Raw genomic sequence first — 16952 nt, 5'->3', positions numbered from 1 at the left:
TGAATTATTGAAATAAATTAACTTTTACACCATATTCTAGTTGAATTATTGAAATAAATTAACTTTTACACCATATTCTAGTTGAATTATTGAAATAAATTAACTTTTACACCATATTCTAGTTGAATTATTGAAATAAATGAACTTTTACACCATATTCTAGTTGAATTATTGAAATAAATGAACTTTTACACCATATTCTAGTTGAATAATTGAAATAAATTAACTTTTACAACATATTCTAGTTGAATTATTGAAATAAATTAACTTTTACACCATATTCTAGTTGAATTATTGAAATAAATTAACTTTTACACCATATTCTAGTTGAATTATTGAAATAAATTAACTTTTACACCATATTCTAGTTGAATAATTGAAATAAATTAACTTTTACAACATATTCTAGTTGAATTATTGAAATAAATTAACTTTTACACCATATTCTAGTTGAATTATTGAAATAAATTAACTTTTACACCATATTCTAGTTGAATTATTGAAATAAATTAACTTTTACACCATATTCTAGTTGAATTATTGAAATAAATTAACTTTTACACCATATTCTTCACCTGTAGGCTATATTACATCTGGGCTGATGTGGACATACATAGCATAGGAGGATATTTCAGTTGCTAGTATGGTTGGCTGTCTGTACAGTCATGGAAGTTCAATGCTATTAAAGCACTTTAAACTTTAAATCAAAGCATTTTGTTTTTTCATATTGACATTTCTATGCCGTTTAGAAGTTTTGGGGCTTTTTTTTTTTAATCGGGGCGTCCCTTATCTCTATTTCTGAAAGGTGGCAACCCTAATCAGGACCCCCCCTCATAGTCCCGGCTCAGGTTAATGACATGTTTCCTCCAGGCCTGTCTGGACCAGAAGTGCCAGGACGTTTCCGTGTTCGGAGTGGAGGATTGTCGCAGGAAATGCAACGGTCACGGGGTGAGTGGACGCCCCTACACCCCCCCCATTTATTTATTATTTTATTGATCTATTTTCTACATTTTCCAGGGACATGTAGAAAATGTAAAACCAGATTCTGTTTGCTGATTACAGAAGAAGCGTCATCTTACTGTTGTCATGGTTACAGATGCCGACACAGAGCGGCCGCGGGTCCTTAAAAAGTCTTAAATTCCATTTTTCCTCAAATAAAGCCTTTAAATGTCTTGATTTGTCTTAAATCTAAATCCAAGGGTCTTAATTTTAGAGGGAATATATCCAGTCATCATTAAAAAGTGTATTTCATCGTTTTGAGGAGAATCTCCTGCAGAGGGTCTAAATCTGTGTTGCCAGGTTGGGCAAGTTTCAGCCCAATTGGACTGAAAAATACATATTTGTGCTGCTTTTCCTGGTTTTTGCCAAATATTTAGGAAAAAATTATTAAAAAAGTTTCCATTACGGCAGAGAAAAGTAGAAACACAATAAACTCACTGATATTTGATTTGCTTTAATCTACTCCAATTTAATTGTAGTCTTTGTTTGGAGCCTGAACTTTTTTTGGGCATTTAGTGGTGATGTGAAGCTTGAAATCTATTACGCATCTAATAATTTAGGGCTTTAACATAGAAAATGTGTGATTTGGGCTGGTTTTTCAGTATTTTGGGTTTTACATCACGTTTGGGCTGGAACTTGTCAGATCTGGCAACCTCAACCTCAGCGCTGGATTTCTTAGTGACTTGTCTTTTTGGTCTTAAATTTAGTTTGAAAATGGTTTTAAAAAGTCTTAAATCTACCTCGGTCAAACCTGTAGACGCCCTGAACATCTAGTTTTGGAAAGACGGAACTTTAACCTCCATCTGTCGGTGCCTCCTCTTTAGTTTGGTTCCTGTTCACTAGTTTTGTTTTCACTCCAGACGTCACGTGACCGTCAGTACTGTCAACGTCGGTGTTGCAGAGCATCAGGTTTCCATGACAACCAGCCTGAAACCGAACGCTGGAAAGCCCTGGTTTTATTTAAACGTTGTTTCTGCCGTTCTTGGCTGTAATTAAAGTTTTTTGAGCTGTTGCATGAATGATATGACTGTAGTTCTGCAACATATTACTACTAGTATTATATTGAGATTCAACAGCAAGTATTGCAGCTAATGATGCTGTAAGGACCAATCAGCTCCCAGAATGCTGATATTTTCCACTTTTATTTTTTGATTTTTGGTCTTTAATTTTTGAGAATTTGGTTTTTAGCAACATTTTAAGCAAATGTAACTCCAAGAAAGTACATAAAGTAATGAATTATAGACAATTTATGCAATTACAACTGAAAACTTTAATGTTTTCATACCTTTTAAACATATTTAAAGGCCAAAACATGGAACCAGTTATTCTGTTGTCCAACAAAACATTCCTTTTTTTGGGCTTAAACAAAAAAATACCAAAAGTTGTAATGTAATGTTGAAAAAAATCAATCTTAATCGATTTTTAGGAATTAATATGCACCGTAAAAACTCAAAATCTTACCAAGAATATTTGTCTTATTTCTAGTTAAAATGTCTCATTTTTAGTCAAAAAATCTCATTACACTTAAAACAAGAGTCATTACCAGAAGAATAACTTGTTATTTGACAATTTTCACCTGTTTCAAGTACATTTTCACTTGAAATAAGTAGAAAAATCTGCCAGTGGGACAAGATTTATCTTCTTATTACAAGCAAAAAAATCTTGTTCCACTGGCAGATTTTTCTACTTATTTTAAGTGAAAATCTACTTGAAACAGGTGAAAATTGTTGTTTTTTCCAGTGATGAGTCTTGTTTTAAGTGTAAGGAGTTTTTTTGACTAAAAATTTGACATTTTAACTAGAAATAAGACAAATATTCTTGGTAAGATTTTGAGTTTTTGCATCGATTTAGAATCGGAAAATAGATTTTTTTCAACACAGGCCTAGTCCAGATCAGTTCTGGTTCTGTGTTTGGGTCTGGACCTGGTCCGGATCAGGTTCTGATCAGGTTCTGGTTCTGTGTTTGTCCAGATCCGGTCCAGATCAGGTTCTGATCAGGTTCTGATCAGGTTGTGGTTCTGTGTTTGGGTCCAGATCAGGTTCTGACCCGGTCCTGATCAGGTTCTGGTTCTGTTCTGTGTTCCAGGTGTGCAACAGCAACAGGAACTGCCACTGTGAGCCGGGCTGGGCTCCGCCCGACTGCCGGTTCTCGGGTCACGGCGGCAGCGTGGACAGTGGACCCGCCACGGCGGCCGGAGGTGCAGAACCCCCCCAGAACCTCCAGAACCCCCAGAACCAGCACCGGCCCGGCCCACTAACCTCTCTGTCTCTTCCAGAGTCCGACCCGGTCCGCGTGGCCCTGCTGGTGATCTTCTTCTTCATCGTGCCCGTGGTCCTCCTCTTCCTCGCCCTGCGGTTCCCCCGGTTCCGGAGGAGTCTCTGCTGCCACGGAGCCACCGGCCCGTTCTACAAGAACCGCCAGCACAACCGGTACGGAACCAGAACCGCTGGGGGGGATGTGTGTGAGAGAGAGTCTGTGTCTGTGTGTGTACATGTATGTATGTGTGTGTGTGTATGTGTGTGTGTGTGTGTGTGTGTGTATGTGTATATATATATATATATATATATATATATATATATATATATATATATATATATATATATATATATATATATATATATATATATATATATATATATATATATATATAGTTCTGAAAACAGGTCCACAGATGTTCCTGGAGAGGGGAGGGTTAGTGGGGGCAGAGTCATCTTGTTTACATTCCACCAGGGAGATTGTGACCAGAGCGATCGGCAAAAACCGCCGTGTCAAGGCCAGATTATAGAATCAACAATTATATAGCAAACAGACAGACTCAGTCATTTTCCGTCTGCCTTCAGTCTCTGGTTCATCAATAGCGACTCCAAACAGACGAATTTGTGATCAATTCCCGCTGCCAGCCTGCGATTCTGTTCGAGAATCGCATCCAGCTTACGGCTTTGCTCTCCCAACGTTAGAGTCTGAGCGTTGACCGCCTTGCTTGACCCCTCAGCAACGTCTTAAGCGTTTGTCGGTAGACCAGGAATCCCCCTCCTCCGATCAAGAGGATAATCAAGAGAAATCCTGCTATCATAAATCCAATTATGAAGCATCTTCAACGTCCTCAACAGACAGGATCGCCAAACACAACGGTTTCCAATGTTTCCAGGAATCCATTGTGTATCCAGCAAAAAATGTCCCATCGGGGCAAGAGGGCTCCCTCACCCCCAAAAATTGGTCAATTGTGCTGAGAGACCAGTTAATCAATTCCATGATTGTAGAGTTTCGGAGGAGTGAAAAGAAGAGACTCTGAAGACGAGACAGGACAAAAGCAGTAGCAGCGCAGATAGATAAGGGAAGGGAGCAGAAAATGTGTGCGTGTGTGTGTGTCTCTGGTGGTTCTTGACCTCTTCTCTTACCCATGATGCAGTGTGTCTGACTGTGAGATGTGGGGTCTGGAGTTTGAATCCGCCCGAGTCAGCAGGTATTGCTGGACCTGCAGGACCTGCAGGTCCCGGTCCGAACCCCTGTAGAGTCCCCGGCACCGGCCCGGCTTAAAGCTGCACCGGGGTCACCTGGCCGCAGCAGGGGGTTGTGGGTAATGAAGTCCTCGAGGTGCAGCTTTAACCCGATCAGGTGGAGGTTTGGAGACAAACCTTCAGTTTCAGCCTAATGTAACCAGCCTCGCGGAGGACGTGAACCCTGGAGGAACTGAAGGGAACTGCAATGAACTGCAAGGAATTGCAAGGAACTGCAAGGTACTGCAAGGAACTGCAGGGAATTGCAAGGAATTGCAAGGAACTGCAAGGAACTGCAAGGTACTGCAAGGAATTGCAAGGAATTGCAAGGAACTGCAAGGAATTGCAATGAACTGCAAGGAACTGCAAGGAATTGCAAGGAACTGCAAGGAATTGCAAGGAACTGCAAGGAACTGCAAGGAGTTCACGTCACTCCCCTGACGCTGCAGCTGGACGTGTGTGTTTGTGACGTCGTGTGTGTAGACCAGTCAGTGTTTGTGTAACCCTGGATTCACACTGAAAGCGTCACAGTCGTGATGGGCGTCCAGCTGCCATTCATTTTCTATGAAAACGCGCGTCGGGAGCAGCAAGTCAATTTGAAGTTGAAAAATCTGAACTTTATGCAAATGAACAGCAGTGACACCGAGGCAGCGTCCAATCACAGACCGGGATTCCTGAAGAAAGAAGTCTCAATGCAGATTGTACTTTCATGTTCACACAAGCGTACACTCATTCACATGTGTACATGAGCAGAGCTGTCACTAACACACTTATTTTATCAGGAATTAATATATTTCATCCAGCAAAATGACATTTTGCTGGTTTGACTGCCGTTTTTACCTGAACTGATCATGTGAAACAGTAACTGATGTTGAGGAGCTGGATGGTCCAATTGATTTTATTTGCTACATCGATCCAACGCAAAATAATTAAAACCTGTGCTTGTTAATCACAAAACACAGTTTAAACATCAAATCTGCTCTGACCCGGTGTGTCAGTGTTCACCCAGACAGACTGCAGCTTCACCGGGACCAACGATGATGGTTGATGTTGATCCAGGACCAACCTGGTTAAGGATCAAACTCTCTCTTATCTAAACAGAAACATCGCTAAAATATAAAGAAGGTTCCCAAAGTGTGATCCATGGTGAAATAGCAAACTGAAGATGTGCAGCTATATATAGATATATGTAGATCAGGGGTCGGCAACCCAAAATGTTTTAGAGGCATATTAGACCAAAAACACAAAAAACAAATATGTCTGGAGCCGCAAAAAATGAAAAGTCATGTATAAGCCTTAGAATGAGGAAACACATGCTGCATGTTTCTATATAAGTTATAACTGGGGAAGATTTATTTTTTTATTATGCACTTCGAGAAAAAAGTGGAAATGTCGAGAAAAAAGTGGAAATGTCAAGAAAAAAGTTGAAATGTCAAGAAAAAAGTAAAAAAAAAGTAGAAATGTCAAGATTAATGTTGAAGTACAATCTTGAGGAAAAAGTTGAAATGTTGAGAAAAAAGTCAAACTTTCAAGAAAAAAAGTCGAAATGTTGAGAAAAAAGTCGAAATGTCAACATTAAAAAGGAAAGGAAAAAGGAAGAAAAAAAAGAAGAAAGAAAGGAAAAAAAGGTCAAACATTTTTGAAAAAGCTCCAGGAGCCAGTAGGGCGGCGATAAAGAGCCGCGGGTTGCCGAACCCTGATGTAAACTATATGCACTTTGTTCAGTTCTGCAGCGCAGCTTTAGCCCCGCCCACCGCAGGCCCCGCCCACCACAGGCTTTCAGTGTGAATCCACCGTTAGAAGGACTGACCCACAACAGTACCCCCCCTATAAAGTACACCTCTGCATAACATTGTATCCTTGGTAACATTAAAGAATAGAGAAAAGAAAGAAATATAGTTCCACTTACAATGAGAATAACTTTATTAACATTGTTTTTGTGCATCAATTGCCTGAAATTACAGAAAAAAAATCCTTGTTTAAACTGTAAACATTTTTTACCAACTTATTGCACCACTTGATTTTAATAAAATCAATATATAATAACCCCCCCCCGTTCCCCCCAGGACCCCGGTGACGGAGCGGGTGGACGGCAGGAACGGGGAGCAAGTCCGGCCTCTCAGATACCACCTGAACCCGCAACCAGACATCCTGCTGACGGGGCAGAAGGAGGTAACCACGGAAACACACCCGGAAACACTCGGAAACACACACGGAAACACACACGGAAACACTCGGAAACACACACGGAAACACACACGGAAACACACACGGAAACACACACGGAAACACACACGGAAACACTCAGAAACACAGACGGAAACACAGACGGAAACACACACGGAAACACACCCGGAAACACACACAGAAACACTCAGAAACACAGACGGAAACACACACGGAAACACAGACGGAAACACACATGGAAACACACCCGGAAACACTCAGAAACACAGACGGAAACACACACGGAAACACAGACGGAAACACAGACGGAAACACACACGGAAACACACACATGGAAACACACACGGAAACACACACGGAAACACACACGGAAACACACCCGGAAACACACACGGAAACACACACAGAAACACTCGGAAACACACACGGAAACACACACGGAAACACTCCCGGAAACACACACGGAAACACTCCCGGAAACACACACGGAAACACACACGGAAACACACATGGAAACACACACGGAAACACACACGGAAACACACACGGAAACACACACAGAAACACTCGGAAACACACACGGAAACACACACGGAAACACACACAGAAACACTCGGAAACACACACGGAAACACACACGGAAACACTCCCGGAAACACACACGGAAACACTCCCGGAAACACACACGGAAACACACATGGAAACACACATGGAAACACACACGGAAACACACATGGAAACACACACGGAAACACACACGGAAACACACATGGAAACACACATGGAAACACACACGGAAACACACATGGAAACACACATGGAAACACACACGGAAACACACATGGAAACACACACGGAAACACACACGGAAACACACCCGGAAACACACACGGAAACACAGACGGAAACACACACGGAAACACACACGGAAACACACATGGAAACACACACGGAAACACACATGGAAACACACACGGAAACACACACGGAAACACACCCGGAAACACTCAGAAACACAGACGGAAACACACACGGAAACACAGACGGAAACACACACGGAAACACAGACGGAAACACACATGGAAACACACACGGAAACACACATGGAAACACACACGGAAACACACCCGGAAACACACCCGGAAACACTCAGAAACACAGACGGAAACACACACGGAAACACAGACGGAAACACACATGGAAACACACACGGAAACACACACGGAAACACACATGGAAACACACACGGAAACACACACGGAAACACACATGGAAACACACATGGAAACACACACGGAAACACACATGGAAACACACACGGAAACACACACGGAAACACACATGGAAACACACACGGAAACACACACGGAAACACACATGGAAACACACACGGAAACACACACGGAAACACACATGGAAACACACATGGAAACACACATGGAAACACACATGGAAACACACACGGAAACACACATGGAAACACACATGGAAACACACACGGAAACACAGACGGAAACACACATGGAAACACACACGGAAACACACACGGAAACACACATGGAAACACACCCAGCAGCAGGACCGGCCTGCAGGACCGGTCCCAGCCACGGTTTAGAGCTTTTAACAAACAAACAAAGTTTATTATCTTTAAGATAAGAGCATCTATGTTGAGTCTTTGTTCACAGCTCTGAGGGGAAGTCAGGAGACGTCCTCACGTCCAGGTCCTGGTTCTCCTCCGTCTGTGTCATCCAGATGCTTTTTCAATTAGCAAGACCAAGACCAGTTCATCTGAAGACCCAAACCAGAAAGAAACCTTTTTATTTCCTGATCCTGCGTGATTTAGAGATGCACCGATCAGGATTTTGAGGGCCGATCACCGATCTCGAAAACCAGTATCGGCCGATCCCGATTTTGCCGATCACCGATCACAGCGAGAAATCCATAAATTCCATATGAATTCATTACCTTACGACGTAGTTCTTTATTTTCCTTCCTGTCGTTTATAAGTCTCTGTTACAGGTGTTGCAGCTGAGTTAGTGCCGTTGCGCGCGCTCCTTTTTTTTCTCTCCCTTTTTTCTGCTGCAGCCAACTTTGAAAACTCAATATAGTCCGCGTGAAGAACTTTCAAATGTCTTATCAGCTTCGTTGTGTTGAAATTCTTTTGTAACATTCCTCCTCGTGGTATCTCCTTTGGACACACTTTGTAAACTGTAAATTTGTTGTCCTTTTCAGACATTGTAAAACTCCCGCACCGGCGAGGCCGAAGCCTCCTCAGGACCGCTCGGTCTGAGATGCGGGAACGCCCGGGCGGGCGGGGGTTTGTTGTTGTAAACGCCATCAGATCGGCCGCTCTGAACTATTATTTTCCGATCTCTGATCAAAACCAATAGGGCCATTATCGGCCCGATCCCGATCAGGGGCCGATCGATCGGTGCATCTCTAGCGTGATTGTAGAACATCAGCTCCATCCTGGTTCAGCTAGTTTCCATATGCACTGCAAAAACTCAAAATCTTAATAGAATATTTGTCTTATTTCTAGTTAAAATGTCTCACTTTTAGTCAAAAAAACTCATTACACTTAAAACAAGATTCATCACTGGAATTTTTTTGCTTGTAATGAGAAGATAAATCTTGTCCCACTGGCAGATTTTTCTACTTATTTCAAGTGAAAATTTACTTGAAACAGGTGGAAATTGTCAAATAATAAGTTATTTTTCTGGTAATGATTCTTGTTTTAAGTGTAATGAGAGTTTTTGACTAAAAATGAGACATTTTAACTAGAAATAAGACAAATATTCCTGGTAAGATTTTGAGTTTTTGCAGTGTGACTCCAGTGCTTTTAAGGATTGACACGACTACTAACTAGTCCCAAAGTCCTCTAACACAGTGATTCCCAACCTGTGGGAAGGTATTGCAAGTGGGCCGGCAAATCATTTCCAAAAAAGTATGATTTTTGTGGGGGGGGAGGAATATAATTATCTAAAAATATAAAGAATAATGTTTTAAATGTTAAAACTCAGTTATGTTTAAAATGATATTAAAAATGATTAGATATTATTTTCATTATTTTGGTTTGTTTTCCTTCAAGTATTAGACATGTGACAAGCAAATGAGCAATAGGAACTTTTGTTGTTATCGGTCGGACCACTTTGCAGCAGGACTGCATTGCACTTGACTTATTTACGTTTGATGCTGATACCTGAAACTGGAGTATAAAGATGGATAGCTGGCTAGCAACAGGGAGAATTAAAAAGTTTGGAGGTGGGCCGCGAACATTTTTGAGACATAAAAGTGGGCCTTGAGTTGGAAAAGGTTGGGAACCACTGCTCTAGCAGAATAACCAGCTCCAACACCCCCCTCCGCCTCAAAAAAGGAAGGAATAGTAAATGTTACTGAGTTAAATTTAGAGATGAAACCTGAAGCCGGAACGTCTGAGGCAGAACAGTGAAGTGAGAGATCCGTTTCGACTCCGAACTCGTCATTCTGAGACTCAGAACTCGTCATTCTGAGACTCAGAACTCGTCATTGTGAGACAGAAGTCGTCGTTATGAGACAGAAGTCGTCGTTATGAGAGTTGTGTTGGAGGAAGTGACTCCTGCTGCTCTGATCTCTGATCTGCTCTCATCTCCTCTCTGCTGCTCCACTGCTTCACTTCCTGTCTTCTCTCCTATCAGGTTCATGACAGACCTGCTGCTCCCACTAAGCCCCTCCCCCCTGACCCCGCCCTCTCCCCCCCGCAGGTAACACACCTGTGTGTGTGTGTGTGTGTGTGTGTGTGTTTTATTACAAGAGTACTTCATCATTTGAAGAAATCCTCTCAATCAGCCTTTTCACAGATTTTTAAATGACTAAAAACGTGTCCGAGACGGGAGTTGGAGGTTTTGGGACGAAACGGCCGACTGGTCGTTAAACTGGTTAATCTGAGACGGATGGATGGATGTAGAGAGGGAACGTACATGACGTCACAGATGCAACTTCACAGCGGGTTTCATCCACTGAGTGTCAGAAAGACTGAGTGTCAGAAAGACTGAGTGTCAGAAAGACTGAGTGGCAGCGTAAACTTTCAGTTAGAGCAACTGGAAAACATCTAAAATGGGAAAGAGCTGTTGTGCGATCGACTGTACTCATAGATTTAGCAAGAAATCGGAGTTATCGTTTTACAGACTGCCGAAAAATAAGCTTAAGAGAGACAAATGGATCGCTGCAATTCACAGAAACAACTGGATTCCAGACACCGAAACGTGGATTTGAGGTTCCCATTTTGTATCAGGTAATGTTGGATTTTTGGGTAGCTAACGTTAAACGGTCAAATCATAAAGTTCGGTGTCCTCATCACTTTAATTTCACCAACAAATCCTGCCTTGAAGTCGGACCAAGGATCAAGACTTTTGTAAGCCTTCAAGCTTTGCTTTGTGTATTTCCCCGGCGTAGAAATTAAGTACATATAAATATCAGGAAACTGGATTGGTGGCCAAATATTAATGTCCATGGACCACTGGTTCTTGGTAACTGTACCAAATATTAATGTCCATGGACCACTGGTTCTTGGTAACTGTACCAAATATTAATGTCCATGGACCACTGGTTCTTGGTAACTGTACCAAATATTAATGTCCATGGAGCACTGGTTCTTGGTAACTGTACCAAATATTAATGTCCATGGACCACTGGTTCTTGGTAACTGTACCAAATATTAATGTCCATGGACCACTGGTTCTTGGTAACTGTACCAAATATTAATGTCCATGGAGCACTGGTTCTTGGTAACTGTACCAAATATTAATGTCCATGGACCACTGGTTCTTGGGGTAACTGTACCAAATATTAATGTCCATGGACCACTGGTTCTTGGGGTAACTGTACCAAATATTAATGTCCATGAACCACTGGTTCTTGGTAACTGTACCAAATATTAATGTCCATGGACCACTGGTTCTTGGTAACTGTACCAAATATTAATGTCCATGGACCACTGGTTCTTGGTAACTGTACCAAATATTAATGTCCATGGACCACTGGTTCTTGGGGTAACTGTACCAAATATTAATGTCCATGAACCACTGGTTCTTGGTAACTGTACCAAATATTAATGTCCATGGACCACTGGTTCTTGGTAACTGTACCAAATATTAATGTCCATGGACCACTGGTTCTTGGTAACTGTACCAAATATTGATGTCCATGGACCACTGGTTCTTGGTAACTGTACGGGTCACTGTCAAGTCCAACTGACGCTAATTTAAGCTGATAATTGGCTGTTATCCCGTCTTCTCCACTAGTTGCAGAGCCCGACTGGCTGCATCATTTCCTGTCACATGACCGGCGTTGGGACCAGAAACATGGTCCTAACGTGTCCCCGTAGTCTCTTCTGCAGTTTACTGATAACTGACTATAACCCAGAGATGAATCAACCCTGGTGGTTTCTGTTTGGGTGGCGTTAACGCTGATCTACCAGGAACCAGGAAATAGGGCTGGGCGATATGGACCAAAAGTCATATCTCGATATTTTCTAGCTGAATGTTGATACTCGATATATATCGATATTTTTTCTGTGCCATGATTGGGGTTTCTCCCAAAGCATTATAGCATAGCATCTCTGTTAGCATCTCTGTTAGCATCTCTGTTAGCATCTTTGTTAGCTTCATTTTTTTCTGAGGCAAACCCTTAAAAAAACAGTCAGTTTTAATACAAAGCCTCGTGCCAAATGTCACACAGGTTCCTTTATTAACAGAGGTCTGCACAATATCAACATGTATAAAACAAATGAAATGAAAATAAACTGCCTGCATATATAGAATAAAAATGCTTCTCGAATAAAATAAAACAAATATCCCTTTCCTGCATAACAATTAAATTAAAATACACTGTGCAATTAATACAACGTAGACAGTAACAGGCAGACTTTTCCACTGAGGTTGACAGTTGTGCAAATAACAAAACATTTGTGCAAATCTCAAATAAAACATTCAAGTCAATTTGTCACAAAATAAGCTATATCAAAATCATTAAAAAAAAATCGATAAAAACAATATTGTCTCGTACCATATTGCGTTTGAAAATATATCGATATATATTAAAATCTCGAAATATTGCCCAGCCCTACCAGGAAGCAGGAACCAGAACCCGACTGGCTGGGAGGATTTCCACAAATGTTGAACGTTCTCAATGTTCTCATTCTGAACTCTGATCTCTTCTTCTGACTCTGTGCTGCTGCAGTTGGTTAAACAGAGACCTGCTGCCCCCAGCAAGCCCCTGCCCCCCGACCCCCCCGCCCCCCCCGGGCCCCCAGGGCCCCCCGGCCCCTGCAGCCCCTGCAGCCAGGGGCAGGTGCAGCTGCTACTGCGGGTGCAGACGCAGGTGCAGACGCAGGTGCAGACGCAGACGCAGGTGCAGACGCAGGTACAGTGCAGCGTCTGCTGTGTTTGTCTGCAACACAACACCGTAGAACCTGCAGCGCCCCCTGCTGGTGGGAGGATAGAACTGTGTGTGTGTGTGTGTGTGTGTGTGTGTGTGTGTGTGTGTGTGTGTGTGTGTGTGTTTGTGTGTGTGTGTGTGTGTGTGTGTGTGTGTGTGTGTGTGTGTGTGTGTGTGTGTGTGTGTGTGTGTGTGTGTGTGTGTGTGTGTGTGTGTGTGTGTGTGTGTGTGTGTGTGTGTGTGTGTGTGTGTGTGTGTGTGTGTGTGTGTGTGTGTGTGTGTGTGTGTGTGTGTGTGTGTGTGTGTGTGTGTGTGTGTGTGTGTGTGTGTGTGTGTGTGTGTGTGTCTCGTATTAAACACATATTCAGTTTTAACCAGATAAACATTTTCTGTTTTCATGCTTTTTAACAGTAAAAGACCAGAACAATAACTGCATGTTACTGACGTGTTCTGGTTCCATTTCCTCTTTCTGGAAGAGATTCTGATGTCTGGGTTTGGGTTTGGGTTTGGGTGACGACCGACGCAGAACTGATCCGGTTTTGGTTTTACTTTTAAATGTATTAACTTTAATTATAATAATTATTCAATTCAATTTTATTTATACATCTATTACAATAGAAGTTGTCTCTAGGCGCTCAGAACACGACTCCTGAGCAATTATTATTATTATTATTATTATTATTATTATTATTATTATTATTATTATTATTATTATTATTATTATTATTATTATTATCATCACCAGTATTATTATTAGTAGTAGTAGTATTTCCATCAGTATTATTACTATTCTCATCAGTATTATTATTACTATTATTATTATTAACACCAGTATTATTATTATTATTATTATTATTCATTATTATCATTAGTATTACTATCATTATCAATATTATTATTATTATTCAGTTTTATTATTATTATTATTATTATTATTATTATTATTATTATTATTATTATTATCATCATCATCAGTATTATTATTATCAGTATAGATAGATAGATATATTATTCGAATCATCAGTTATTATTATCATCAGTATTATTATTATTATAATTATTATTAATAATTATTATTTATTATTATTATAATTCTTATTATTAATAATAATTATATTATATATATGTATTAATATTAGTATTATTATAATTATATTCGGTTCTGGGTTCTGAATCCAGGACCAGGTTCTGGCTCCCTGGTCGTCCCTCTGCTGTGTTTCGTTCCTCCGTCTTTATTCAGACGAGCTTATCAAGTGTTGAGCAGCTCCGTGTCCTGTAAACCAATCAGGTGCTGCGTCCACGTAACTCCGCCCACGTCCCAACCGGCATCAGAATCACCTCTGACCTCTGACCTCCTGACATGACCTCTTCCTCTCTTCTTCTCTTCCTCCTGACGTGTCCTCTTCCTCTCTTACTCCCTTCTTCGCTTCCTCCTCCTCCTCTTCCTCCTCCTCTTCCTCCTCCTCCTCCTCTTCCTCCTCCAGCTGCTGGGGAGTCGTCCAGCTCCGCCCAGCAAGCCCCTCCCCCCCGACCCCGTCTCACCTGCTCAGGTACGAAGCAGCCGTTAGCCGCTAGCTGCTAGTCGTTAGCTGCTAGCCGTTAGCTGCTAGTCGTTAGCTGCTAGCCGGTAGCTGGTAGCACGTAGCATTAGCGCCTCTGTGGCGAGATCGATCGGCGGTGATTCTGATCGATCGATCAGTGTGTGATCAATCACTGTGATTAGTGAGCTGATCAGTGGTGTCACCAATCAGGTAAGTTCAGCTGATTCTGATCAATGACGGGAATCAGCGGCTTTGATCGCTGATCGGTTTGATCACCGATCACTGTGATCTTTGATCCATTACATGTACCTGTTTTTTGTGATTTGTTTGCTTTTTTAATTTAATTTTAATTGTATTTTGTTGGTGTTTTCCGTCATTTATATCTATGTGTTGTAATTGCTGCTGCCGATCTTGGCCAGGTCGCCCTTGGAAAAGAGGTTTTTAATCTCAATGGGATTTCCCTGGTTAAATAAAGGTTAAATAAAACAAATAATAATCGCCAATCAGCTTAATCACCGATCGCTGTGATCTTTGATTGTTTTGATCTTTGATTGTTTTGATCTTTGATTGTTTTGATCTTTGATTGTTTTGATCTTTTATTGTTTTGATCTTTGATTGTTTTGATCTTTTATTGTTTTGATCTTTTATTGTTTTGATCTTTGATTGTTTTGATCTTTGATTGTTTTGATCTTTTATTGTTTTGATCACAGCGATCACTGTGATCTTTGATCTCCGATCACTGTGATCTTTGATCTCCGATCGCTGTGATCTTTGATCTCCGATCACTGTGATCTTTGGTCTCCGATCACTGTGATCTTTGGTATGACGTGACCTCCTCTCCCCCAGGTGTCCGTTCCCCTCAAGCCGCTGGTTCCTAGGAAGCCCCGCCCCCCGGCCCCGGCCCCGCCCAAGCAGCCTCACCTGCCCCCCCACCCGGGGCTGCCCCCCCACCTGGGCCCCGCCCCCAGCAGCAGCAAGCCGGCTCCGCCCGCCGTGGTGGCCCCCGCCGCCGTGGCGCCCGTCGCCATGGCGACCGCCTCCGCCGCCGGCCCCCACAGGTACGACCGATCGGCTTCCTCACTTCCCCCAGGTGTATGAATGGGTCCCTAGCTTTGCTAGCTAGCTTTGCTAGCTAGCTTTGCTAGGGGAAGTATCCAGCGATAGACTAGCGTCCTATTGTGGGGGTGGTTACCATGGTTACCACCTGTTCGTTTGCGCTACGTATGGACCACAAGGCTTGAAAAGGACATACAGTATTATTATTATTATTATTATTATTATTATTGTTATTATTATTATTATTATTATTATTATCAGTATTATTATTATTATTATTATTATGATAATGTATTATTATTATCATCAGTATTATCATTATTTGTTATTATTATTATTATAATTAATATTATTATTATTATTATCAGTATTATTATTATTATTATTATTATTATTATTATGATAATGTATTATTATTATCATCAGTATTATCATTATTTGTTATTATTATTATTATTATTATTATTATTATTATTATTATTATTATTATAATTAATATTATTATTATTATTATTATTATCCGTGGTTACGTCTCCGTGGTTACGTATCCGTGGTTACGTCTCCATGGTTACGCCCCCCCCCTTGTTGATGACGGTTCTGATGGGTCTGTGTTTGTCCCCTGGTGGACGTGTGTGTCACATGTCAGGGGATCATCAAACTAGCTCCGCCCACATCAGCATCCCGGATCAATACGTCTGATTGATGACGGGAGCCCCCTCCCCCCCCCTCCCCCGATCAACCGCAGCAGGAAGTTCCTGTTTAGCAACACTGATTCTTCTACAGCGTCACATGACAAACATCCGCTGACAGGAAGCGGAGCGTTGCCCAAGGGTTGAGTCAGAGGGGGAACCACCGCCGGGTCCTGGTCCGTCTGGGTCAGAACAGAACCAGCCCTGGTGGTGCCGGCGGGTCGGGGGTCGGGGGTCGGGGCTGCAGTAACGGGGCGGGAGACCCGGCCGGCGAGTCAGAGACACAAACCTCCACCCATGGTTAATGTTTATTGTTTATCTTTGGCTTTGTCTCGAACAACAAAACCCATCAAATTAAAAGCATCAAAATATAAAAAAAAGCAAAACAATTTAACAGTCTCATCCAAAAATAAAACTCACCAGCAAAACGATGTGTTGGAGAGGAAGCAGGATTCCTGTCTCTTCCTCACAATATCAGATCATATATGCCAAAAAGACCAAAACATAAACATTTAAATAAAATAAAATAAGAAAAGAAAGAAAAGACAAAATAACAAAATAAATAAATA

At 41.6% G+C, this 16952-nt stretch overlaps 1 protein-coding gene across 7 annotated transcripts in view; it reads left to right on the top strand.

Annotated features, from left to right (window-relative positions):
• Nucleotides 1–16952, top strand: part of adam15 (ADAM metallopeptidase domain 15) — a 53626-nt gene that overhangs the window by 35366 nt on the left and 1308 nt on the right. For 3 of the 7 annotated variants that reach the window (XM_061717739.1, XM_061717737.1, XM_061717736.1), the window contains exons 17-23: nucleotides 871–948; nucleotides 3085–3196; nucleotides 3275–3428; nucleotides 4409–4462; nucleotides 6563–6668; nucleotides 10358–10423; nucleotides 12900–13597. In XM_061717739.1, the coding sequence (XP_061573723.1) occupies nucleotides 871–948; nucleotides 3085–3196; nucleotides 3275–3428; nucleotides 4409–4462; nucleotides 6563–6668; nucleotides 10358–10423; nucleotides 12900–13505 (1176 nt within the window). In that variant the 3' untranslated portion in view covers nucleotides 13506–13597. Of the gene's footprint in view, nucleotides 1–870; nucleotides 949–3084; nucleotides 3197–3274; nucleotides 3429–4408; nucleotides 4463–6562; nucleotides 6669–10357; nucleotides 10424–12899; nucleotides 13598–14581; nucleotides 14648–15484; nucleotides 15697–16952 lie in introns of those variants that run through there. The other 4 variants (XM_061717740.1, XM_061717741.1, XM_061717742.1 and 1 more) reach the window with 4 other exon arrangements.

Source organism: Cololabis saira, chromosome 3 (assembly GCF_033807715.1).
Source record: "Cololabis saira isolate AMF1-May2022 chromosome 3, fColSai1.1, whole genome shotgun sequence".
In the NCBI taxonomy this organism is placed as follows: domain Eukaryota; kingdom Metazoa; phylum Chordata; class Actinopteri; order Beloniformes; family Belonidae; genus Cololabis; species Cololabis saira.
This window is presented reverse-complemented; position numbering and strand designations above follow the sequence as displayed.